The sequence below is a fragment of the Danio aesculapii genome, chromosome 18 (assembly GCF_903798145.1).
Source record: "Danio aesculapii chromosome 18, fDanAes4.1, whole genome shotgun sequence".
Lineage (NCBI taxonomy): Eukaryota > Metazoa > Chordata > Actinopteri > Cypriniformes > Danionidae > Danio > Danio aesculapii.
The window spans coordinates 8,543,521-8,571,304 of NC_079452.1; the positions used below are offsets into that span (position 1 = coordinate 8,543,521).

General features: G+C 38.9%; 1 protein-coding gene across 3 annotated transcripts in view; it reads right to left on the reverse strand.

Moving 5' to 3' along the window:
- Positions 1-27,784, reverse strand: part of dmxl2 (Dmx-like 2) — a 141,763-nt gene that overhangs the window by 29,405 nt on the left and 84,574 nt on the right. For 2 of the 3 annotated variants that reach the window (XM_056478915.1, XM_056478912.1), the window contains exons 27-32: positions 24,642-24,718; positions 24,401-24,531; positions 18,022-18,270; positions 13,327-13,377; positions 2,311-2,504; positions 2,037-2,170 (exon numbers count right to left, since the gene is read on the reverse strand). In XM_056478915.1, coding sequence (XP_056334890.1) covers positions 2,037-2,170; positions 2,311-2,504; positions 13,327-13,377; positions 18,022-18,270; positions 24,401-24,531; positions 24,642-24,718 — 836 coding nt within the window. The remainder of the gene's footprint in view (positions 1-2,036; positions 2,171-2,310; positions 2,505-13,326; positions 13,378-18,021; positions 18,271-24,400; positions 24,532-24,641; positions 24,719-27,784) is intronic. The other variant, XM_056478914.1, reaches the window with a different exon arrangement.

Sequence of the window (27,784 nt, forward strand, 5' to 3'; positions counted from 1 at the left end):
ATCTTTTATTTGACAAAATCTTTTACAAAATAATTTTAATAGAACAATAGAATTTAAGTTTAAAGTAAACATCAATTCATATTTTATATATTTGAAATGCATTAATATATTTACTTTGATCATTTGTTGGTTAGCATGAATTTAAGATTTGTATTACGAAATTACATTAGCTTACTACTAACCTGTGGAAAGGCTGTCATCAAAATACTGAATTCCTTTTTTCTAGAGTTGGGGCTTGTGTCTATGTTTACATGGCTCTCAGTAATCTAATGATTTGCCTTAATCTGAATAAGACATTAATATGATCAAGTTGTTTACATGAGTTGCTTTTTGAATGTTTCTTTCATGATCTTCTCTTACATGTTATAGTCAGTGGTGGTTCTAGACCAGAGAAACTGTTTTGTATAACATATGTTATATGTAACTAGTTAAATGTTATGCACTGACTGTCACCATGGGGAAGATAAAAAAAGTAGATATTAGAAATTAGTTAGTGAAAAATGTGTTGTAAATAAATCATGTGTTGAAGACGGAAATCAAAAATGAATGAAGGCAAAACTAAAGGAGTTGAATATGACTTACATGAGCGTGACTGAAACTACATTTGATTGTGTTACATCTGTTCTTTGGTACTTGTCGACTGTTTTTAAATTCAATACTGCATTTCCTAAAGTAAAACGATGTACACTAGATTTCTGATTAATTATGGTCCCTGCATAGCCGAGCACTTTCTATATTAAAAGTGTTTAAATCGCTATTACCTGTGTCAATTTGGGCGTCAACCTCTAACGAATGCGGGGAACTAGGCTAATGCACGCAGCACCGTCACTGACACAGAGAGCAAGTCCACGCGGGTGCCTGATCTTGCTTCTCCGACTGGTGGAAGAGTGGTCTTTTAATGGAATTTGATACCGCACGTTAAAGGAAAAAAACCTGTGCATGTCGCGACGCAAATGTGTCATTAAGTTTGACGCGTTTCCCCCTTACACACAACTTTTGTAAAGCATCTGCTTCACGTTGCAGTGTCAGAATCATTGCTTGTAAAATGCGTTTTAGAAGGCTTAGTTTAAACAAATTTGATGAACGCGATCAAGCGTGTTGATCTGAAGAGTCGCTCTCGCTCACCGAATGCACTGTTCTGCGTACGTCCGTTTCCTAAGCAACCAGAATCCACGCCTGACATCGCCTGTCTGTATTCCTCAAAATTGTTTAGGATTAAATGTTTATAGATGGTGTGACAATTCGTACCTATGTGTGCCTTTGATGCTTCTTACGTCCTTGTTGCAGCACCAGTGGCACCGAAATTAGGCACAGAAATTCATATGCTGTTTTAATCTGGTACATACCGGTTACAAAGGTACCGGTGCTATAATGGCACCGGGTTTCGGTACCCAACCCTAATTTTAACAAACAAAAATACTTACAGGTTGTGGCTCACAATCCATAGCTTTGTCAATTGGAGGAGTTTTAACCAAATCCAGCACTGAACTGGGAAGCTGGAAGCTGTTCTTTGTCAAGTGCTAGCTATATCTTTTTTATAATTCTCTGGAACATAATTAAAATTAAATTGTAAGCACTTTTGTCGTCGTGTCATGTCCTTTGGAAGCCCAAATACAGAAACAACACGCTCTGTGGAATTTTAACTTTCTCTGCTTATAACATTACAGTGCCTCTGGCCACACCCCGTTGCAGTGCATGGTGAATGTGCGTAATTGGAAGCCTTTGCGATCTCACTAGCCTGGATTTTTTTGTAGTCCTCAAATTTTGTTTGCTGTAGGCTTTGCTAAGCTAAATCTGTAAAAGCCAATGTTTCCCTTTCCATTGAACTTTGAGCGTTTTACATTCAGAGATGTTGTTTATGTTCACACAGCTGGACCACCCCTTTAATAAATTTACTCATTATGAAAAAATGTATGAGCAAAAGACAAAACGTCAAGCTGTTCATTAGCACGACAAATACTTCGCAAGTATAAATGGTATAAAAAACGTATACATTTAATATGACTTCATATGATAAGACACCCCCCTAATCTGACCTGTAGGAATTTGGGTCGGAGTGTTCGGTCATCTGGGTGTCAGAAAGGAAGGCATCATCATCATCCTCATCGTCACTAGCACCGCTCTCATCCGAATCATACAGCGCCCCACTGTCAGAAAGAGGAAGAAAAGGCTGGGGGAAACACACAAACACACACAGAAGAATCAATAAAATGCTCTTGTAGGTATTTTTGAGATTCATTACCTTCAAAATGTCATTAAAAAAATGAAAATGTTTCATTCTATGTAAACAAGCAGAAGTTGCGATCTCACTTTGGCCACAAAGTAATCCCACATGCTGAGCTCGGGTGGGATGAACTTCTCCTTATAGGTGGGCCGCTCTACAGGAATGGGCGGAGGTGTGGCTGGAGTCTCTTTAACAGGACGCCCTGGTACTAGCATGCGCATATTAAACCTGCGCCGCTGGCGGTCCACATCCTCAGCAGGAGGAGTTGGAGGAGGAACCGCTGGAAGAGAGAGAAACAGAGAATGAGAGATTTATACACTACCTACAGAGGAATAAACAGAGAAAGAAGTATGTTTGGAATGGTGTATGACCTACTACTTCTGAAAGAAAGGAGCATGGAGTATGTGTACTGTGCACAGAATACTAAGATAACATTATCTACTGTATGGCTGTCTTGTTGCTCAATGGGTAGATCCATTCATTCATTTTCTTTTCAGCTTAGTCCATTTATTAATCAGGGGTGGCCAGAGCGGAATGAACCTCCAACTTATCCAGCATATGTTTTATGCAGCGAATGCCCTTCCAGCCACAACCCAGCACTAGGAAACACCCATACACTCTTGCATTCACACCCACACATACACTATGGCCAATTTAGTTTATTCAATTCACCTATAGCACATGTCTTTGGACTGTGGGGTAAACTGGAGCACCCAGAGGAAAGCCACGCCAACACAGAGAGAACAAACAAACTCCACACAGAAATGCCAACTGACCCAGCCAAGGCTCGAACCAGCAACCTTTTTCCTGTGAGGCGACAGTTCAACCCACTGCATGACTAAGTCGCCCTCAATGGGTAGATCATTAATTTTCTAATTAAAATGCAAAATCTAATCAGTCAATCACATGGCAGCATCTTAATGCATTTAGGTAAATTTAATGTGTATTTATAAAGCGCATTTATTGTGTATGGCCATACAGCCAAAGCGCTTAACAATCATAAGGGGGGGGAGTCTCTTCACCACCACCAGTGCGCAGCATCCACTTGGATGACAATGATACCAGTGCGCTCACCACACACCAGCTATTGGTGGAAGAGAGACAGTAATAGAGCCAATTCAGTGGATGAGCATGATTGGGAGGCCATGATCCTAAGGGCCAATTGAAAAACTTTGGCCAGGACACTGGGGTTCCAACCCTACTCCTTACAAGAAGTGTCATGGGATTTTTAATGACCACAGAAAGTCAGGACATCGGTTTAATATCTCATCCGAAAGACGGTGCCCACTGACAGTATAGTGTCCCCTTCATTTTTTTACTGGGGCATTAGGACTCACACAGAGCACAGGTTGAGCGCCCCCAGCTGGCCTCACTAACACCACTTCCAACAGCAACCTAGTTTTTCCATGTCGTCTCCCATCCAGGTGCTGACCACGTTCAGCCCTGCTTAGCTTCAGAAAGTAACCGCTCTTGGGCTGCAGGGTGATATGGCTGTAAAATGGCCCGCAAATGCCAGAGGCTAGACTAGTTTGAAAAATAGTAACTCAAAGGTGTGCGAAAAAAAAAAATCTTATATTTACAACTCATCAGAACTTTGAAGCAAACTGCCACACAAGAAGTGTAAGTAGCAATTTGAGCACCAAAATCAGACAATAGAAATTTAAAAAGTCGGATAATTACAGTTGGTGCTGCGACATTGAGATTAAGGCCAAATTTGGTGTAAACACCATGGACTTATTATCCCTTTTACTACCAACAGTTCAGGTTGCTGGTTGTGGTGTGATTAGCACACTTTGGTTCCCTTAATAAAAGAGAATTGTGACTTTGGACCACAAAACCAGTATCAAGTGTCTTTTTTTCATTGAGATTAATACATCATCTGAAATCGAAATAAAATAATCTTTCTGGAATATGAGGCTTTGAAAATAATCTAAATAATTTTTAAAGTTGTCTAAATGAAGTGGTTGACACAGTGGCTCAGTGGTTGAAGGTCGCTGGTTCGAGTCCTGACAGGGTCAGTCTGCATTTCTGTGTGGAGTTTGCATGTTCTACCTGTGTTCGTGTGGGCTTCCTTCGGGTGCTCCATTTTCCCTCACAGAAAAGACATGGTCTTTAGGTGAATTGAAAAAACTAAATTGGCTGTAGTGTATGTGTGTGAATGAGTGTGTATGGATGTTTCCCAGTACTGAGTTGCAGCTGGAAGTGCATCCGCTGTGTAAAACATATGCTGGATAAGTTGGCGGTTCATTCCACTGTGGTGACCCTAGATTACTAAAGGGACTAAGCTGAAAAAGAAAATAAATAAATAAATGTTTTCATGATGTTTACTTAATATTTTAAAGGGGATTTATTATGCCACTTTTTACAAGATATAAAAATAAGTAACCAATGTCCCTAGAGCAGTGGTGCTCAACTCTGTTCCTGGAGATCTACCTTCCTGCAAAGTTCAGCACCAACCCTGATCAAACACACCTGAACCAATTAATTAGGACCTGAACAGCACTTGATAATTACAGCCAGGTGTGTTTGATATGGGTTGCAACTGAAATCTGCAGGAAGGTTGATCTCCAGGAACAGGGTTGGTCACCCCTGCCCTAGAGTGTGTATAATCATGTTGCTCATAATACCGTGCACATATTTTTTTTATAACTCTTTGAAACTGCCCCTTTTAGGATTTGATCCAAATTGTGCTGTTTTGGTGACTGCCATTTTTCAAATGAGATTCTGCTCCTGTCAAAAGAGGGCGGAGCTACAAATGCCTATGTGCAAGTTTAGCATCAGATTCAAAACAGGACTATTGTTATTTCTGTAAAAAACTGAAAATATCAAAACAACTGGCTGCAAAAAAGTAGTCTATGGAGACACAATTGTTCAATTGTGCATCCTAAAACTCCACATTTATAATCCCTGTTAGTCTCTGCCATTAAATAAGGCAATTACGACGTGAAAACTCAGATGGCTGCTTACCACTCAGGGCTGTCTATTCCAATGAGGTAGAGTTTGTCACTAATGGGCGGGGCTTTCCCACACTGATGACATGTACAAAAGGGAAAATATCAAAGTATTTCATCAATTGTGATTATAAAAATATAGTTATTTTTAATTATTAAAGGTTGGCTATGTTCACACACCATTGCCACACAACTGTGTTTAAACCCCTTATAAATGTGATTTTTTTGCATAATAGGTCCCCTTTAATGACTTTTTGGCATAAAAGAAAAATCAACACACTCTGACCCATATTATGTATTTTTGTCTATTGACAAAAACATAACCGTAAGTCTGGTTTTGTCATCCAGGGTCACAACTGACTTCAACATGCAAAACTCAAATCATCTCAAGACAAGTTATTTGAACATCACAATTATCCACTATTCTCAAATTACCTCCACCGGCACTGGATCTCAATCTAAATCTCACAAAACATGGCATTCACATCATGGAAAGGGGGCAATTTGTACTTGCAAGATATCCTCAATAAACTGGGTTATGTGTTTATATGCCCTGATGAGCAATACAACAACACACAGTGAAAATTACTGAATATGCAACGCATTCAACTTGAGCTTCTGTTTTTAGTTTAACAAATTAGAAGAAATATCTACTGCAACTTTATGTTGTTAATAAAATTGGATTTATAATGCAACATGCATTTTCTTTTCCAACATGATAGCTTGGCACCCCTTACCACAATATACACAATAAACTGTGCAGCAAGTAGTAAGTAATCCATTACAACTCCATTCCAAACACAGCCAAACGTGTTTAAAAAATGCATTGGAACATGGGAATTGTCATGCCAATCGAGCTTGAATTAGAAATCTAAGAGAAGAACATAGAGAAACTGTGAAATATTTATGTCTGAACACACACAGATTCAAAAACGAGAGCAGAAAGTCAGGATTAAATAAATGTACTGTAGACAGGTGGTTCATCATTTGATAATTTTTTTTTTATTACAGATGTGATTCTTCCGTTTAGGTCATGCAGCTGGTTTGGGTTCAAGCTCAAAGAGTCTTTGTGGTCTTATATAAAGTAGGAAATGATATCAAACGGCACACGCACACACAGAAGATACAGCACACTATTAACAACACAAACCTTTCCCATTATCTGCTTTGACTTCATCTGGTATATCTAAATGACATATACATTTTGTTTAACACTTTAAAAGTATGTTTTGTATTTAATGAAACCAGCGTGTTACTTCATTGCAAGATTCTCACAAGCCATACATAAAATTAAATGAATAATAATACAAAAAAGTCCCATTATCTGGTTTCACTTTTATGTTTTGTTTTTAATAAAACCTGCATGTTACTTTTCATTGCAAACACTGTCACAAGCCTAAATAAATAAATAAATAAATAAATAAATTAAAATTAAAATAAATTAAAAAATTAAAACAAACTAAAATGAATTAAAATAAGCTAAAAAAAAAAAGGAAAAATAATTAAATTAAGGGCGACAGCTACATTGTATTCATTCTGTCAGTAACACTGATGTAGACTCTACCACAGACACAGCTATGGAATATACAGTAAACAACCCACAGACCAAACACAAAAACAGATAGTGAGACGCACTTTAGACCTTTTCAAACGCAGTTATGAAATGCAACTTCCACATAAAGTTGATTATCTCATCTCTTCAGGTGTCTGGTCTATAAAGATTCTTTCTATCTCTGTGTTGACGTGTTTTCTTTTTAGCTGAAGGACGTCTTGATTTTGATAGCGTGGAATGTTTATCTCGACTGTAAGGGAGGGCGCATCTGAAGAGCAGAATCACCTCAACGCATCATCATCATCCTTCAGAAGTCATCTTCAAAGAGAAATTCTTGCATTATGAGTATGTGGGAGTGAGTGGTTTTTTTTTTCTTTGAACAAAGATCTGGTTGCGAAACACAGATTAAATTTACTGTGTTAATGATCAAAAGATCCGCATTTTGAGTGCTGCCAACATCACCTTGACGAAATGCCAAGAGTCGACAAGTATGAAAACAAAATTAATGAATTATTATTTATACTCTCCTGACTGAAGAATAATACAGATGCTGTGACGAATATGGCGAATCAGACTCATACTTATTCTGCTTTATTTAACAAATAATACACCATCAACTTCTCCTACCCAGGAAAAGACTGGATGATCAGTTGTAATCCGATTCCAAGGTATTTACGACACAAAGGAATGCTCAGAACTGAACACACAGAGAAATTCTATAAGCTCCTAGCTTAAGACTAATGCTTTTAATATAAACTTATTCTCTTTATGTGTAATCAGGTGTTTTGCAACAAGTCTCATGTATTAATATTATGGTTTTAATACTTCTGCAATCAATGTTTAACTCCACCACAGCTAAACAAGATCATAGATGGTTCATGTTTGAGGTCCCTGCAAAGCTAATTTGGTGTACTGAACGATTGTTTACATTTTATGTTAATATGTGTGCAACATTAACATTTTAAGAAACTTTAAACATTTTTGCATCAGTTTACACCCAGAATGTCTATGCAAATCACTACGGTTTGGAACTAAGACTATAAAATGGGCCTTGGGGGATTTAACTTCTCATTGGTTAACTCGGCTCCAGAGGGTAGATACCAAACATCATAACAAAAGCTTGTGACCTAAGGCCACTGCCCACACTAGAGTCCCAACCAGAGTGAACCCAGAACTAGAATCCAGGAGAACCCCAGAGGACTCCTGGGAGCAGGCGGGGACCCAGACAAAATGGGTTGCTCACACAGCTCAGACATTCTCATCTCCGATACCTTTCTTTCTTTCTTTCTTTCTTTCTTTCTTTCTTTCTTTCTTTCTTTCTTTCTTTCTTTCTTTCTTTCTTTTCCATCGAGAGTCTAGTTAAGTTTAGTGTGCCGCAAAACCAGTAGTCAACACGACTAGCCCTTTTACTTCTTCATAATGTGAAACGACCAACTCCACCCTGCTCCAAGCCTCGTGAGCAGGGCCGTGCACAGGGGAGTGGCCCAGTGGCTAGAGCCACAGCTCAATCAACCAGAATTTTGTTAGATTAGTCAATAAAGCGTCATTTTGTATAAAGGTGCCTGTGTGCATGTTTATGAATCTAATGTCTTAAACTTCGATCTTGTTACCCTGCTTAAACATAAATGGGTTTTTATTTTTGATTGATAAATTTAAGTCAACTGTCCGTTTGAACGGTCACTAGATGATTTGTTTATTTGGATTTAAAGAATCGATTCTTTTGAAGCCCCGTTCAAATGAATCTTCAATTGCCATTGAGCTAATTTATCTGTTCTATATGTAAATTATCTTTGTTGTGATTGGCTAACTTCTTAACATGCAAAATGACACCCTGGGTTGAATAGTGAATAGCTATTTTTAAAAATCTGAACTGAATTGGTACTGAATATCGTATTGGTATGAGGGGTACATAATAATGATATGATGATAATGATATGAATAAAAATTGATTATCATGCAACCTTGTTGATTACAGCAGTGGTTCCCAACCCTGTTCCTGAAGGTACACCAACAGTACACATTTTCAACCTCTCCCTAATCGAACACCCCTGAATCAACTCATCAGAAAATTAAAAGAGACTCCAAAACCTGAAATGAATGGCTCAGATATGGGAGACATCCAAAATATGTACTTTTGGTGTGCCTCCAGGAACAGGGTTGGAAAACACTGGATTACAGAACATCAATTTAGAGCCATGATGATGAATTTTTAGGGTGAACTATCTCTTTAAGAATGAATAAGGAGAATAATCTGAATGGGAAATAAATAGTTTTATTAAATTATTCAATTTTAATTCAAATTATGATATTAATTATTTTAATTAATGTTCTCCTATATTAATCAGTTAAATAAATTTTAGTTTAGTTTAGTTTGGTAGGACAATGGAAGCTACGATTATAACCTAGTAGAATGCATCTACTACTGAATATAACACAAGAACAGCACGGTGCAGCAGGAGTCCACTTTCGCTTGTAACAAGCGTTTTCACTTCCTCTATAACAAGACACTGGCAGAAATGGTGTGGCAGATCCTGCACATATCATGTCTTGTAAAATGTGTGTTCACTACACCCACAGAGTGTCACCACAAAATCAACAGCAAAAGTAAAAAGGCAAGCAATTGAATATTTCCTCACTGTGAAATCCCTACTCTTAGTAAAAACGTCATTTTTTGACTAGCACATTATAGGTTATAATGCTTTGAAGCAATATATATCATGACTGTTACTTATACAGGGGCTGGACCATGAAACTGAAACACTGGCCAATTTAATGATGGAAGTTTTATAGCTAAATCTGACCAGCCTGGTGGCCAATCTTCATTGATTGCACATTCCACTAGTAATGCTGCGGTCACACTTGAGTTTTAGCATGCGAAATTCTGTAGTACGGCGCTGTAAAAAGGGGCAGGATTAAACAAGGTGATTAGACCTTTAAAAAACGAGCAATTGCTCCATATTTTACATTTCTGTACAAAGAGGTCATGTTTTGATCTTCGATTGGTCTTATGCAGTCACGTAGTAAGATTTAGCAGGTCAGAGTTCAACAAGCTTGAACTTTGCAGCGCAGCGAACTGCGAAACTTGTCGCATGAGCTTGCGTGTCAGATCTGATGCATTTGTGTGTGTATAAATAGAAATCTATAGGGAGAAAAGTCCAGTGTGACTTTAGTGTGACGCGGCTTAAGAGCAGTGTGAAGGTTTAATTAGCAGAGTAATAGCACTGTTTTGCTTAAAATATTGCAATGACTGTTGCATGCTCAGAGTGAAGCATGGGGGTGGATCAGTGATGGTTTGGGCTGCAATATCATGGCATTTCTTAGGCTCAATACTTGTGCTAGATGGGTGTGCCACTGCTAAGGACTACCTAACCACTCTGAAGGACCATGTGCACCCAATGGTTCAAACATTGTATCCTGAAGGCGGTGCTGTGTATTAGGATGATAATGCACCAATACACACAGCAAGACTGGTGATAGACTAGTTTGGTGAACATGAAAGTGAAGTTGAACATCTATCATGGCCTGCATAGTCACCAGATACAAATATTGTTGAGTCACTTTGGGGTGATTTGGAGGAGTAAGGCATGAAACAGGCTTCACGTAATGACCTGGCCACTATTCTGCAAGAAGAGTTGCTCAAAATCCCTCTGGCCACTGTGCAGGACTTGTATCGGTCATTCCCAAGAAGAATTGATGCTGCATTGGCTGTAAAAGGAGGCCCTACACCATACTAATGAATTATTGTGGTCTAAAACCAGGCATTTCAGTTTGAATACTGAGCAGAAGTTTGTCATTTGATAATGGACTCCTGCAGCTTGTCTTGTATGATCCACAGCTGATTCTAAACCACACATCAGAGTCAGATTTGAGCAAACGTATAAATTACTTTCATAAATGAGTGTGAGCAGAGTGTGTGCTAACTCAGAACACAGTCCGACATACCACATCGTCAAACCTAGTTTATTCTCTGATGCAAGGAGGCTGTTTATCTGGTTGACACGAGTAACCATTAATGGATTTTCTGCACATTGCAAACATTCCAATTCAGTTACTCATGAGCAGGGCTAGACAGAATGTGCTGACTGTTTTTTGTTGTTGTTTTTATTGCTATTTCTGCATAGAATTGTCTAAAAATTCTGCAGATTTATTCAGAATGATTTTGAGAGTATAAGAGCTGAAAAATGTGTAACTTTTATTTAAGGTTTACAATGCAAATCCAATTAAAACTTGTTTATTTGCAGTGCTCAGCATAACTGAGTACAGCCCATTTTGAAAATAAATATTTTTATCTATTTCTTAGTGTATATAGGCAATGTAATTTGGTGCAATTAAACAAAACAGATTTATTAAACAGATATATTTATTAAAATAATAACTTAGTCACTAAACATATTTAGACATTTAAATACAATTGAATTCAAGCAAAATATTGCAAAAAATAAAAATAAATAAATGAAATACAGCCTACAAAATTTTAACCACATTTTTCAATTTATTTTGCTTCTCTTGATTTTTCCTCTTTTTAAAATTTGTATTTAATATTTTTCTATAACATATAAATTTGGGTGTACTAGTTTTTGTAAGTTATTTTGTTAGATAAGCTCCAGATTTGGCTTTAGTACTATATGCACAAATATAATATTGTATAGCTTCCTAAAAAATGAATTTAAAAGATAGATTTATGAGGGGTGTACTTATATATGCTGAGCACTGTAAGTAAAACTACAGCAAGTCTCTCATATAATACACAAACAGAAAACTTAATTAATACTTATTAATATAAAACATTACTTTACACACTGTATTGTACATAAATCATTTAAGTTTGAATATTATTCAATAATACTACTATAATGAATTTAAAAACAGATTTTTTAGAATAAATATTTAGAATAAGAAACAATGAAGTCACAGATCGAAAAACCAAAAAAGCAAACACTTTTAAAATTATACTGTGCAAAACCTGAATTCAGAGCTTTCCACAGTGCAAACAAACAAACGTTTTTTTTTTTTTTTGCTGCTCATATTTAAATTTGTGAGTTTAATTTAGAAATTTGTGTGCTAATGGTCTTTCCTCCTTTGCTCTAATTTTTACACTCAGCACTTGCCTTTCCAAATTATTTCATTATGCTGTGTTCACACCAGACGTGGTACGCACGGATAAATCGCACTATTCGCACCTGAATAGACGTGTGAACATTGAGTTTACTCACTTCATTCGTGCGTCAAATCTGCTTCAGTCGCCCGTCAAATTCACTTCACAATTGATGTGGATTCGCGTCATGGGCGGGGCTTCTTTCTGCCCTGTGACTCTAGCTTCATTGCTAAATGGCTAACAGGGATTTTATTGAGAGAATAGCTGTGTTTATGTGCTGTAGGAAGACTGAAAAACAGCGTCGATTTGTTTAGAGCCGTGTCTGAGTCCACTAGATTCATTCTGAGGTGCACCCAGCTCTGTGAGCTCATAAACTCCTCCAGAAAATAAACCTGGATGATGGAAGCTTTCAGCGGTGCTTCCGACTGAGCTAAGCCCAGTTTAATGAACTGTTGTCCGGTGTCGGCAGAAGGGTTTTCCCCCGGGACGCCAACAACAGGCGCTACGTCATAATCACTCCCCTACAAGAGAAAGCTCCTGATTGGTTAACGTGGCATGAATGTCCACTGAAGTTCAGATTTTCCAACTTGAGCGATTCAATAGCGCAAAACGCTCTACTCGCGCCGATTCATTCACGTGAATCACGTCATTCATGCGTATCATGCCGCAGGATGTCTATTCACATCTTTGTATTGACTTCCCATCACTAATGGGAGGGACTTATTCCCTTTGATGACATTTACGAAGAGACAATGTCAATCGAAGTGTTTCTGCAGACTTATTTTATGAATTAAATTTATTTATTATGAAAAAAAATAAGAATAGAAGCTGGATATATTAACAGACTGTTGCCTCATATCTGTGTTTAAACCCCTTATCAAGTGATTAATAGATCCCCTTGAAATAATTTCAGGCTTCAGCATCATCATGGGTCCAACTAGCCAATCAGTGGAAGAAGAATCTGAAGTCTATATTCATTTTTATTTATGTTCAATACTGTTGATCCCATAGGTGTAGCCTTACAACTAAGATGCTTTTAAAACAGGGCACCAGAATTCAAAACAGAACATGTTTTGCATGACATGTCTCTTAAAAAAAGTGTTTTTCTTTTTTCTTTAAATTCCTCTTTAAAGGTCAGATCAGTTCAGACAGAAAGAGAACAGAACAAACTTTGCAAATGTTGACCACAGACAGCTGGTGTGCACCTGAGCCTAAGGCACTCTACACACACACTGCAGGGAGGTCGACTATCACACACACACACACACACACACACACACACACACACACACACACACACACACACACACACACACACACGCGCACACACACACACACACACACACACACACACACACACGCACACACACACACACGCACACACGCACACACATATATATATATATATACACACACACACACACAGACGCACGTCCACATCTAGAGTTTGAAAAAGGTCAAAAGTCTAAACAGAAGAACAGTCGGAGGGAGACAGGGTGTGTACCTGCATTATTCTCAGATTGAAGCTCTGCCTGCTTGTTTGACTCCATATTGGCTGTGATGGTCACAGACACACACAAACACATACACATGTGATGATGAAAGACACAAATGAGTTGACAAAAGCAAAATAAGCTGGACAAAATCACAAACAACACACACACACACACGAACACACATGAAGTAAAAAAAATATGAAATGTAACACATGGGGAACAAACATCACCACAAACCCACGCAGCACTTCTCCACACACTAACAGGAACATTAACTTACATTTGGAAACAATAAGCAATTTATTTGTTGGAGTGTTTATTACATTTTGTTAAAGCTAAATGTACAGTTGTCAACAATATGTTAACACACTAAACCTTCTGTCAGATGTGTTTTTATTTATGCAAGATTTGATTGGACAGGAATCACAGGCCTGATTATTCTACTTATTCTAGCCAATCACTGCAGACAAGAAAAAGTAAGACTTTTGTTGCTTGTTCAAACTACTTGTTTAAAATGAGTTGAAAATGCATTAAGTTTTTTGGAGACAACTTAATTGTTTTATGTTTGATCCATTTAAATTTGTGAAAAAAAATGTTAACTTATTTGATTTGTGTTGGAAAAATGAGTTATTTGTGTGCAACTCAACTTTTTTTACAGTACGCAAACAAGTTTTTTTTAGAGACAACTTAATTGTTTTATGTTCAATCAACTTAAATTTGCAAAAACAATTAAGTTAACTTAATCAATTTGTGCTGGGAAAACATGATTGATTTGTGTGGAACCCAGAATGTTTTACAGTTCAACGCAATTCTTAAAGTTTTTTTAGGAACAACTTAATTGTTTTATGCTCATTCCACTTAAATTTGTAAAAAACAATTAAGTTAACAATCGATTTGTGTTGGGAAAACACTAGGGCAGCAACAACGAATCAATTTAATAGATTAAAATTGATTACTAAAAGCGTTGGCAACGAATTTCATAATCCGTTCGCCATGTCGCGCAACGAGGAGATGTTTGATTACAATAAAAAACTTTAGTTGAGCGTGGAGCGGAGTGAACGCACTCTGCCTCTCTCGCGTACTGATGCCAGCAAAACGGAGCAAAAAAAACGAGCGGAGGTAACGTTAGAGGAAATATACACAGTGAAGGCAGAGAAATCTGTGCGACCCTAGTCATCCAGGGTATATTTTATCATCAGTCAGTAAGAGACGCTGATCTATCATGATAAACATGTGGTAGTAGTAGCAGCAACAGTATTTGTGTTCCCTTCAGTTTTTAGTGCTATAACGTAATACGCAGTGTATGAGCGACCGCCAAAATACCTTGGCGGCTAGAAGGACTGTTCATTTTGAACTGGCGGCTGGCCTGACCGCAGTGTAATAATCCAGCACCTGAAATGCAAACATGTTGTAGTCTTTGATGAGGAGGAAGGGAGCAACAGTAGGGTAAATCACTACAGAATCCTACTCTTGTTCCGTTTTAAAGTGAGGAACGTAATGTCCCTGGTGCTGGAGTTTAATTGTCATCCAGCTTGACAAGCATGACGTGAAAATTTCAAACTGAGCTTCGGTGCGTTGGCTGGTGCTGAGCCAGAGAAAGAAGTGTCATATTATGGCAATTATGCAGTGTTTTTTTTACCACCCAATGTTTATTTTATGTTTTAGACATGTACATACACACAAGTACATACACACTAGTAAAAAAATACATTTAGAGTTTGTAAAACACACAAGAAAGTCTATGGAAATCTAACAATCCATTCAAATATAATTTGCCGATATTATTCATTTCAGATACATGTAGTGAAAGTAACTACAATGTTCAATCTATTCTTCTCCCAGCTGGCCAGCCACTTGACTGCATGCATTTTGGAAGTAACTGATGAATTTACGTCCTGCGTGTTCTGCTTTTATGAATGAGGCACACGACTGGATGCAAGTAAACATGGCAATGCCAATCTCACGTTATAGATCACAATCAAGATCATTTATACGTCTTTTTAACAATAAAAAAAAAAAAAAAAAACAACACTCACTTAAATATTTTGTATTGAAACGGAAAAGCATAATAAAAGAGATACATCTGTCATACAATGCTATTGTGGCTGTGGTGTATCACGTGACAAACATGATGCGTCGCCACGGAAACATTAAGGGTGAACGTTCTAAAATAATGATCGCTTAACAAAACTCACTCCCGGGGATAGATAGAATCTAAACTCACCAGTGAAAGGGTTAATAAAAGAAGTTAAGGAACAGCAGTGGTATGGTTACTTTGCACTTTGTATTGCAAGACTAAAGACACCTTTTTATTCAGTCGCCTTTTTTGGATCATTCGTTTTTCAATCTGTTGTCATGTATAGGCAAAAAAGCTTTTCTTACTTAGTCATTTTGTCACGTTTTCAGTCCAAATATCTAAAAAATTTTAAATCAAGACTAGACAAGAAAAATGGCATGAGAAAATTAAGTGATGCTTAAAACTTCTGTTTGAGATTATATCTCATTAAAATTATTTTGCTCACTCCATTGGCAAATAATTTTGCTTGTTTTAAGCAAACAATCACTTAATTGTGTTTGGAGGTGTTTTTGCAAAAAAAATAAGACATAATTTCTTATGCTATTTCATATGTGTAGTATGTATCTTGATTTAAGATTTTTTAGACATTTGGATTGAAAACCGGACAAAACTACTAAGTTCATTCATTCATTCATTTTCTTTTTGGCTTTGTCCCTTTATTAATCTGAGGTCGCCAAAGCGGAATGAACTGTCAACTTACCCAGCATATGTTTTACCTCGAACCAGCGACCTTCTTGCTGTGAGGCGATTGTGCTACCCACTGCACCACCATGCTGTCGCTAGTAAGTTAGTATTTTATTATTATTATTAATATTATTATTAACAGCTCAGGGATGTTCAAGGACACCATGTGCACTTTCTAATGATTTTAGTTCTGTTTTAAAATAAAGGGTTGGAAATGATAGTTTTTTTTTTTCTTTTTATCTGATTCATCGGAAAAATTATCGACAGATTAATCGATTATTAAAATAAACGTTAGTTGCAGCCCTAGAAAACACAAATGATTTGTGTGGAATCCACCAATTTTTACAGTATAAATAGTAGTGAAAACAGAGCACTAAAAGTACTCATACAGCACTAAAAATATACTGAAAAGTAAAATAAAAAATAAAAAAACTACTTCATTAAGCACAATTACTTGGGAAAAACTACTCAGTAATTTGAGTGTTTACATGTTGCGTTTTCCCCCACAGCCCAAAGACATGGGCTATAAAACTTTCAGTTTTCCCAACAGTTTTATAAAGTATGTTTTATTTATATATATAAACTTGCAGAACATTAACATATTTATCTGCTGTAAATGTTGGTCGCAACAACATGAGAGGCATCAGGATTCTCATTAAGCTACTGTACTATATCCAATTGTATATGAAGTAGGATTTATTCTGCTGAACATGTATTTTAAAACTACTTGTCGCCACTAAAAACAGAGAATGGAATACAACAGTGGTTCCCAACCATGCTCCTGGAGGACCACCATCACTGCGTGTTTTGGATGTCTCCTTTGGATGTCTCCTTAGCCATTACAGGTCTTTCAGTTTCTGCTAATGTGCTTATAATCTGAATGAGGTGTGTTTGGCTAAGGAGACATCCCAATTCACATAATATCCATCCTAAATAGTATTCGAAAAGAGAATTAATGTGTCCCAAACTAGTATTTTGAAAAGAGTATGCCAAAGGTTCCCAGAAGCTCTACTATTTCCGGTGTTAAACTGCCATACTTATACGCTAATATTTCCCACAATACATTGCTCATTGGGTGTGAATTCGATTAGAACTACAAACTCTGGCGGAGTATGGCGGACACGCGAGACTAACCGTCAAGCAGAGAGAGTTGTTTGAATGACTATTAATTAATATCTAGCCAACTGGAAAACTTTTAAATCACGTTTTCTGTATTATATTTCATCTGCAACATTAACGTTAACTTATATCAAGATATGTTTGGACATTAACGTCTGAATGCATAGTTAACCAGATCTGAGAAGAATGGTAGATTATCCTGCTGCTGCTTCTCCAGTAAGGTAGGAAATTAAATATGAAAAAAAATTGGATGATGTGTCGAGATGATAGACGGGACGTAACTAAACAACACAATGATCTGTTAACGAGGAACGTCCCAAAAGCTTGATGTGGTTGAGAAACACTGGAATAGAACCTCGCTGCAGGTATTACTTATATGAACCTTTAGGAGAACATTTGGAAAAAGGTAAGTTAAGCCCTGCTATTATGTTTCATTTTATACAAAACTGGATGTGATTCCCATCTATTTTCCTGTTCCTGTGTGGAGGAAGTTTTTTTTACTCACAGCTCTCTGGCTGTGCCATTTCCACTGTGACATTACTGTTGTTACCAGCCTCGGTCTGAGGCGGTTCTTGATTGGCGGTTACGGTCAGGAGGTCAGAATCTGTGACTTTTACATCCTCTGACCCCTCGCTCTCTGCTGCCTTGAGAGCAGCTGACAAGGGAGGGAAATCTGATTATCAGCTCGAGCACCCAGAGACTATTTATAACTATAATTTGCAAGTGTATGGAAATAATAATCAAAACATAACAGTGTAGAAATCCTAATTCAACAGGACACCACCATCAACAAATAAAAGAAGAATGGGAAAGAAGAACTCACCTGGTGCGATTTCAGGTGGCCGCTTGGGCTTGACTATCAGTTTGGCTCCGCCCCCAAACACAGCAGCCCACATGCGGTTGTTGAGTGGGTGAGCGGCCAGTCGGAAGAGCTCGTTTCCAGAATGAGTGCCGAGACCGTGAATCAGCAGACTGAGATACACGGCCACCACAGCCTCGCAAAGCATAACGTTCAGACGCACATAATCATCACCCTGAGCACATCCCAACAGACTGATCAGAGACGTCACACCTGAGAATCAGAACGCACACATTGAGTTAGTCAGAGGTAAAACTGCCCATACACACACATATTCTCTACCTATTTACAAAAACCTACAAGTCTATGCTTATCCATTTGACTGTCAATTAATCCCTCAGTCCAGCTTTCAAATTTAGTTTGCACCATTCCCTCCTGTTTGTTTATCTGTTATCTATTTTCTATTTTAACACTGAATTTTCCCACCCATTAATCCATTCTTACAATCCATCCTCTCCTCAATCAATTTGCTTATCCATAATCCATTCATTCAACCACTGATCTTGGCTCAACCTATTATCAACCTATCAATCATATCTTCCATTCATCCATTCTCTGGATGGTCTTTATCCCAATCCATCCCTGACCGTCCATCTATTTACCCACTTCTCCAAACTCTGGTCCATCCATCTTATTTGTCAACCCATAAAATCTCTCATCTATTCACCCAATCACTCTATCTCTCCAAATATCAATTCATTTGTTTATCCACCAATACAAACTTTTCTCCATCCATTTATCCATCCATCCTTTTTCTATCAAGCCATCAAATCTCTCATCCAACCATCTATACAACAATTCGTTTATTTGTTTGTTCATTGATCGATTCATTCATTCATTATCCACCATCATGAGACAAGATGGCGGCGCGTTCAGATTGCGAGGCTCACCGTCTCTCCAGTTTCAGCAATTTTTGTGCATTATTCCTGCTCATTTCGGGTCTGTTCATGCAGAACAGCAGTACCCTTATATTGTACACCCGACAGGAGATCTTAGATATTGGTTTGTGCATTCCGGACAGTTTTATTAGCAATCTTTGACTCATCCCTGAGATCGCCAGAAAACCTGGGCCTGAGAGCCCTACCTGGCCGGGCAGAAGTGCTCGAAGGCGGCGCAGAAACGAAAACAAAGACGGTGGAAGCGCAGCGGGCTAAGTGCTAAGCTAAAGCTAACACCACACCGGCTCTCTTTACCCAGCATCTTTCTTGCCAATGTACGGTCACTGGTGAACAAAATGGATGGGATTCGACTGCGCATCAACCACAGCAAAAGATTATGGAACAGTAATGTCACGATTTTCACAGAAACATGGCTAAACAGCGGGATACCAGACAACGCTGTATCGCTAACTGAGCATCCAACATTCAGAGCAGACAGAACAGGGGATGCCTGCGGTAAGACCAGAGGCGGAGGATTATGCATTTATATTAACAAAGCTTGGTGCACAAACTCTGTCGTCGTTGGGAGACATTGCTCTGTTAACCTGGAATTTCTAATGGTTAAATGTAGACCGTTTTATCTGCCACAGTTATTATGGTGTTCACCTCCACCATAATAACTGCTGCCTATATTCCTCCCGATGCTGATGCCAAGCTTGCTATGAATGAACTTCATGCAGCCATCAGCAAACAAAAGACTGCTCACCCGGAGGCTGCTTTTATTGATGCGGAGGATTTTAATCACTCAAACTTAAAGACAGTGCTCCCCAAATTCCATCAAAACATTTTCTGCCACACAAGGGGAAACTTTAGACCAAGTTTACACAAACATGGCTGAAGCATAGGCTGTGACCCCCCTCCCCCACTTGGGTCAATCAGATCACTTTTCTTTGTTCCTCACCCCCAAGTACTCACCCCTCATCAACCGTGTGAAGCCATCAGTAAGGACCATCAAAGTGTGGCCCGTGGGGGTGGACTCCACACTACAGGACAGGCTTGAACACACAGACTGGAGTATGTTTGCTTCCCAGGCCACATGTGGCTCTCACACAGACATTGATAGTTACACTTCCTCCGTTCTGGAATATATCAACACCACCATAGACAGTGTTACAACCCAGAAACAGATCACCACATACCCAAATCAAAAGCCATGGATGAACAAGGAGGTGCGCCTCCTGCTGAAGGCACGCAACACTGCCTTCAGATCAGCACTTCCAGGGCTAATCTTTAGAGGGGCATCAAAAAGGCCAAGCACTGTTACAAGCTAAAGCTAGAGGAGCACTTTTCCAACTCTGATCCTCGGCGCATGTGGCAGGGCATCCAGGCCATCAGCAACTACAAACCCAGCCAGTCCACCCCCACAGCCACAAATGTCTCCTTCCTGAACAAGCTAAATGACTTTTATGCCCGCTTTGAAAGAGACAATACAGAACCCTACACCAGGAACACTTTCTCAACCGACCACTCACCTATCACACTCACCTCCTCAGAAGTCTACACCGCACCGTCGGATCAATGTGCGTAAGGCTGCTGGACCAGACAGTATTCCTGGGCGCGTCCTCAAAGCATGTGCAGAACAGCTCACTGGGGTATTCACAGACATTTTCAACCTGTCGCTTAACCTAGCAACTGTGCCAACATGGTTTAAAACCACCTCTATTGTGCCAGTGCCCAAACACTCCAGCCCAACATGCCTGAATGACTACCGCCCTGTAGCCCTCACACCCATCATCATGAAGTGCTTCGGGCGGTTGGTCCTGGCACATCTGAAAGACTCTCTGCCATCCACACTGGACCCACATCAGTTTGCCTACCGTGGCAACAGGAGCACATAAGATGCCGTCTCCATAGCACTGCACTCTGTACTCACTCACCTGGACAATAAAAACACTTATGCACGAATGCTGTTTGTTGACTTCAGCTCAGCATTCAACACTGTCATAAGTTACTGCCCTCTAAGTTACTGATCAAACTCAGAGACCTGGAGATCGACGCGTCTCTCTGCAACTGGGTTATTGACTTTCTGACTAACAGACCTCAGAATGACCCCTTTTTACCATCGACTGTAGGCCTGTGAACAGATCCAACACCATCATCAAATTTGCAGATGACACCACAGTGATTGGTCTAATCAGCAATAATGATGAGACTGCCTACAGGGAGGACATACAGCATCTGGCCACTTGGTGCACCGACAATAATCTGCTCCTTAACACCAACAAGACCAAGGAGCTCATTGTGGACTTCAGGAAGGGACGAACAGGCTCACATGATCCAATCCACATTAATGGGATGGCCGTGTAGCCTGTATGATCCTTCAAGTTCCTGGGGACCCACATCTCAAAGGACCTTTCCTGGACTACCAACACCTCCAGCCTGGTCAAGAAGGTTCACCAGCGCCTATTCTTCTTGAGGCAACTTAAGAAGAACCAGCTTTCATCAGCCGTCTTGGTGAACTTCTACGGTTGCTCAATAGAAAGCATCCTGACCAACTGTGTCACAGTCTGGTATGGAAGCTGCTCTGTTGCTGAGCGTAAGGCACTGCAGAGGGTGGTGAAAACTCCCCAACGCATCACAGGGACTACACTGCCAGCCATTGAGAACATCCAGAAGAAACACTGTCTGTGCCGAGCACGCAGTATTCTTAAGGACACCTCTCACCCTGCTCACAGACTGTTTTCTCTCCTGCCTTCCGGCAGGCGCTTCAGGCTCCCCCGGACAAAAACCAGCAGACTGAGGAACAGCTTTTTCCCCAGAGCTGTCTCCCTTTTGAACTCTGCCCCTCACTGACTCTTTTGCCCCCCCAATACACCCCCCACACTCCTCTTACTTATACTCCTCACAATCACTGCACTATTTAACATTTGCACATTTAAAGTTTGCACATATTCATTGCACTGATTCATTTATTTGAAATGTACATACCCACTGCACATGGACATTTGTAATTATGTTTAACTATCTGCACACTTCTGCTATTAATAGCATCCTGTACATATATTCATTTATTGTAAATCTGTTCATAACTAATACAATCTGTTTATAATATTCATAGTACATCCATCTGTAAATATTACCATAGTTTTTCTATAACTGCACCTTATAACTTATACCCATATCCTGCACTTGCTGCTATTGCACTGCTGGTTAGACCTAAACTGCATTTCGTTGCCTTGTACTTGTACATGTGTAATGACAATAAAGTTGAATCTAATCTATCTAAAAAAATCTAATATAATCAGTTTACTCATTTTTCTGTGCATCCACCTATCCAACCTCAACATTAATTTGTTCATCCAACATATTCTATCCATTCAACTAACACTCCATAAACCCATCTTCTGCCAACCAATCAAATCTTTTCTCCATCCATCTATCTATCTATCCATCCATCACATTTTCTTGCTATCCATCCTCTCCTCAATCTTTCTATTTATCTGCAATCCATCCATTCAGCTACCCCTCTAATCTTGGCTTCATCCATCAACCTATCAATCAAATATTGTATTCATCTATTATCTGTTTAGTCTATTGGTTTATCCATCATCCATCCTCTATTCAATGACCCAATCTCTACATCATGTATCTGGCTGACCATCCATCCACCCAATCACTCCATCTATCTAAACATTAATTAATAAAAATGTTTATCCAATTATCCAGCAAATTATTCTACTCACTCAACATCTTTCTAACCATCCATCCATCCATCTTCTGTCAACCCATCAAGTCACTCATCGACCCATCTTTCTAATTCATTCATTCATTCATTCATTCATTCATTCATTCATTCATTCATTCATTCATTCATTCATTCATTCTCCACTCATCAATTTATACATTTTCATGTGCATCCACTACTCCAGCCTCAACATTCATTGGTTCATCCAACATATTCTATCCATTCAACTGCCCCTCCATGAACCCATCTTCTGTCAATCAATCTATCTTCTGTCAACTCCATCCATCCATGCATCAATTCATGAATTCAGTTAATTCATTCATCCCCTCACCCATCTATCATCACTCCATTAATTCAGTTCATTCATTCATCCATTCACCCATCCATCTGTCTTCTGTCAACCCATCAAGTCACTCATTGACCCATCTTTCCAATTCATTCATTCATTCATTCATTCATTCTTTCATTCATTCTCCACTCATCAATTTATACATTTTCATGTGCATCCACTACTCCAACCTCAACATTCATTGGTTCATCCAACATATTCTATCCATTCAACTGCCCCTCCATGAACACATCTTCTGTCAATCAATCTATCTTCTGTCAACTCCATCCATCCATGCATCAATTCATGAATTCAGTTAATTCATTCATCCCCTCACCCATCTATCATCACTCCATTAATTCAGTTCATTCATTCATCCATTCACACATCCATCTGTCTTCTGTCAACACATCAAGTCACTCATTGACCCATCTTTCCAATTCATTCATTCATTCATTCATTCATTCATTCATTCATTCATTTTTTATTTCTCCACCCATCAATTTATTAATTTTTATGTGCATCCACTACTCCAACCTCAACATTAATTTGTTCATCCAACATATTCTATCCATTCACTTGTTCCTCCATGAACCCGTCTTCTGTCAACTAATCTAACCTTAACTCCATCCATCCATCCATCCATCCATCCATCCATCAATCAATCTTTTCTCCATCATGTTTTCCATCCATCCAAAATTACCTCTCTATCCATCCATCCATCCATCAGGATTTTTCCATCAACCCATCAATTCTTTCGTCCATCCACCCAATCACTCCATCTCTTAGACCATCAGTTCATTCATTCATTTATACATTCATTCATTAGTATTTTCCATGAACACATCAATTCTTTCATTTATCCACCCCATCACTCCATCTCTCAGACCATTCATTCATTCATTCATTCATTCATTCATTCATTCATTAATTAATTCGTCAGTATTTCCATTAACCCATCAATTATTTCGTTTATCCACTCCATCACTCCATCTCTTAGGCCATCAGTTCATTTATTCATTCACTCATCCATCCATCCATTCATCAGTATTTTCCATCAACCCCATCAATTCTTTTGTTTATCCACCAAATCACTCCATCTCTCAGCGCATTAGTTCATTCATTCATTCATTCATTCATTCATTCATTCATTCATCCATCCATCCATCCATTGATCGATTCATCAGTATTTTCCATCAACCCATCAATTCTTTCGTCTATCCACCCAATCATTCCATCTCTCAGACCATCAGTTCTTTCATTCATTTATTCATCCATCCATCCCTCCATCATTATTTTTAGAGACACATTGAGTAACTCTCAGAATTATGAGGATTAGTCAGAACGCTGTGTTTTTCAGCATCTGCGTAGTTGGATCTGATGTTTTGTTACCTGGCCACTGTGCAGGGGCAGAGGTGGGCGTTGCATGTTCCTCAATACTCTCAGTGCGAAGTCTACGTCTGTCGCTCAGTAACAGCCCCTGATACACCATCCCAGTGAACTGACTGGCCTCTGACTGACTGCTGAACACACAAACAACAGGAGGAAATGTGTAAGGATTCGACAGTAAGTGTACATGTGCGTAAAAGCTGACAGAATGGTGAACAGGTGCAGTTGATTAGTAGCAATGTACCTGTAACTGTGGCTGTCACACAGCGATTGGTAGATACAAGCTGACAGAGAAGCAGCAAGAGTGTGTAAAGCATTCACCTGAAACACACATGCACATTAGTAGAAGCACACACAAGCTATGTCTACATTAATTGAGACAGAAAACAGTGGTTTATTTTTAAAATTCTATCTATCCACGCTAGCATTTTTTTCTAAATTGCTTGCCCACACTGAAACATGCTGTGAAAAAATAAAAAATAAATAAATAATCTGCATACTGCAATAATCATAGATAACTAACGGGAATAATTTATGGAATAACTTATTTATCTTTTCACAATACACAGGAGTGCAAAAACACCATTTTGGAAATCCTCCACATCTGAGTGTATCCTCAAAACAGACATTGCAGTAAAAAAAAAAATGAAAATGTGAATGGAAGGGCAAAACTCATAATCAGATTATAGGAGTAGTTCCCTATTATTTACAGCCCATAATAACAGACCATTTGAAGGACATTTACATTTAGTCATTTAGCAGACGCTTTTATCCAAAGCGACTTACAAATGAGGACAAGGAAGTAATTTACACAACTATAAGAGCAACAATGAATAAATGCTATAGGTTTCAGGTGTGTAAAGTCTAAGAAGCAAAGCATTAGTAGTTAAGTTTTTTTTTTTGAGAGAGAGAGAGTACAGTTAGTGGTATAGCCAGAGAGGCAGTTGCAGATTAGGAAGGAAAGTGGAGACTAAATAGTTGAGTTTTTAGTCGTTTCTTGAAGACAGCAAGTGACTCTGCCGTTCTGATGCAGTTAGTGAGTTCATTCCACCAACTGGGCAGATTGAATGCGAGAGTTCGGGAAAGTGAACTCTCCTTCCCTCTTAAGGATGGAACCACGAGGCAACGTTCATTCACAGAACGCAAGTTTCTGGAGGGCACATCAATCTGCAGAAGTGAGAGCAGATAAGGAGCAAAGCCAGAGGTCGCTTTGTAAGCAAACATCAGAGCTTTGAATTGGATGCGAGCAGAAACTGGCAGCCAGTGCAAACGGATGAGTAGTGGAGTGACGTGCTCTTTTCAAATCATCAAAGACCACTCGTGCTGCTGAATACTGAAGCAGCTGAAGAGGCTTGATAGAGTTAGCTGGAAGCCCGGCTAGTGGAGAGCTGCAATAGTCCAGTTTGGAGAGAACAAGAGCTTGAACAATGAGTTGAGCTGCATGTTCAGATAGGAAGGGTCTGACCTTTCTGATGTTATAGAGTGCGAATCTGCAAGATCAAGGAGTTCTAGAATTGTCAGAGAAGTTTTGCTGGTCATTAATCGTTACTCCAAGGCTTTTTACCATTTTGGATACAGTAATGGTTGCCCCATCCATCTGGATTGAAAAGTTATGGTGTAGAGTCGGGTTGGCAGAAACTTCAAGCATTTCCGTTTTCGCGAGGTTAAGCTGAAGATGATGATCTTTCATCCAGTGTGAAATGTCTGACAGGCAGGCTGAGATGCGAGCTGGAACCGAGGGATCATCAGGGTGAAAAGAGAGGTATAGCTGGGTATCATCAGCATAGCAGTGGTAGGAAAATCCATGTTTCTGGATGACTGGTCCTAAAGATGCAGGGATACCGGTCTGTAGTTTTCAAGTAGCGTTTGATCCAGGTTGGGTTTCTTTAGCAGTGGGGTTACCCTAGCCTGCTTAAATGAAGTGGGGAATAAACCTGAGTCAAGAGATGTGTTAATTATGTGAGTCAGTGTTGGTATGACTGCAGGACAAATGGCTTGCAAGAGATAAGAAGGAATGGGATCAAGCGGACAGGTGGTTGCATGGCTAGATAGCACGAGTTTGGACACCTCAGACTCATATAGCTGAGAAAAAGAGGTGAGTGTGTGTGGTGTTGGTGGTGTATCTTGCGTGTTTGTTGTAGGTGCAGCAAATTGAGCACTGATTTTAGCAGTTTTGGGAAGGATGTAAACAAAAACAATGGTCCCAACATATTTCTCGTTTTTAGTGGTGGAAAGATTACTGAAAAATCATACTAAAGTAAAAGAACCATTACTTGCCTAAAAATAAAATACAAGTAGATTAAAAGTATCTGTTGTAAATAAATATTTAATCAAAGTATGAGTAAAAAGTAGACCTTTTAAAAGTACTCAAGAGTAGTGAGTATTATGCTGTCAAAAGCTGATGCATTTATAGTACATGTAATTTGTGGATGTGTGTGTAAACGTAACATTCTGTAGTGCATTTAGTTATTGCCCAGCAGGTACACAACATCATAATGTGTTAATGTTAGGTTAGATTTAGGTTGTGATGTGAGGTGACCAAAATTCAATATCTAGCCAGCGTCTAAGGACAACGACATTTTGACAGCCAATAACGACATGAAATCACGTTGATATTTTGTTGATTTTAACTTGTGCTAGAAAGTGAACAAAATCCAACGTCAAGCCAATATTTTAAACCAGCGTCTTTGAAGTCAGATACTGACATTTATTTGTAAGGTACTGTATGGCAACTAAAATCCAATGTCTGATAGACGTCATAGTGGTAACGTCCACACAACGTCAAGCTGTAACATCATTAGACGTTGATATTGGATTGATTTTAGGTTAGTCATTGACGTCGGCCTGACGTTGAGTTCTGACGTCAACCCGATTTTCATTTCCAAATAAAATACAACATCCCCACGAAGTTGGGGTACAATGTCATGGTGACGTCTTGTGCCTGGGTGTTTAAGGCCATCTCAGTCATCATACAGTAAACATCCGTCATCTTCTCATAAGTGACATGCATCTAAACATTCTCTGGGTCAATGCATGTAAAGATTTTGGACATCTTTATCGACACTTTTAACTTTTTTTAACTCACCCTCAAACCATCCTCAATGTATATGACTTTTTATTGGTCAGATGAAACACAGTCGAAGTAGTTTATCCTGGCTCTTCCATGCTGTATAATGGTGTTATAGTGACTTTTAATTTGAAGCTCCCAAAATTGCATTAATCCTCCGTCTAACTAACCAATAGGCTGCCTGAGTGTTGAAGCATGTCGTTTGAAGCTGTTTTGTCACAGAAATTATAAACATTTTTAAAATTAGAAACAGCAAACACTGAACCCTGGTGGCAGCCAAATGCACATTATGCTTATGTATGTATGACGCATGATATAAG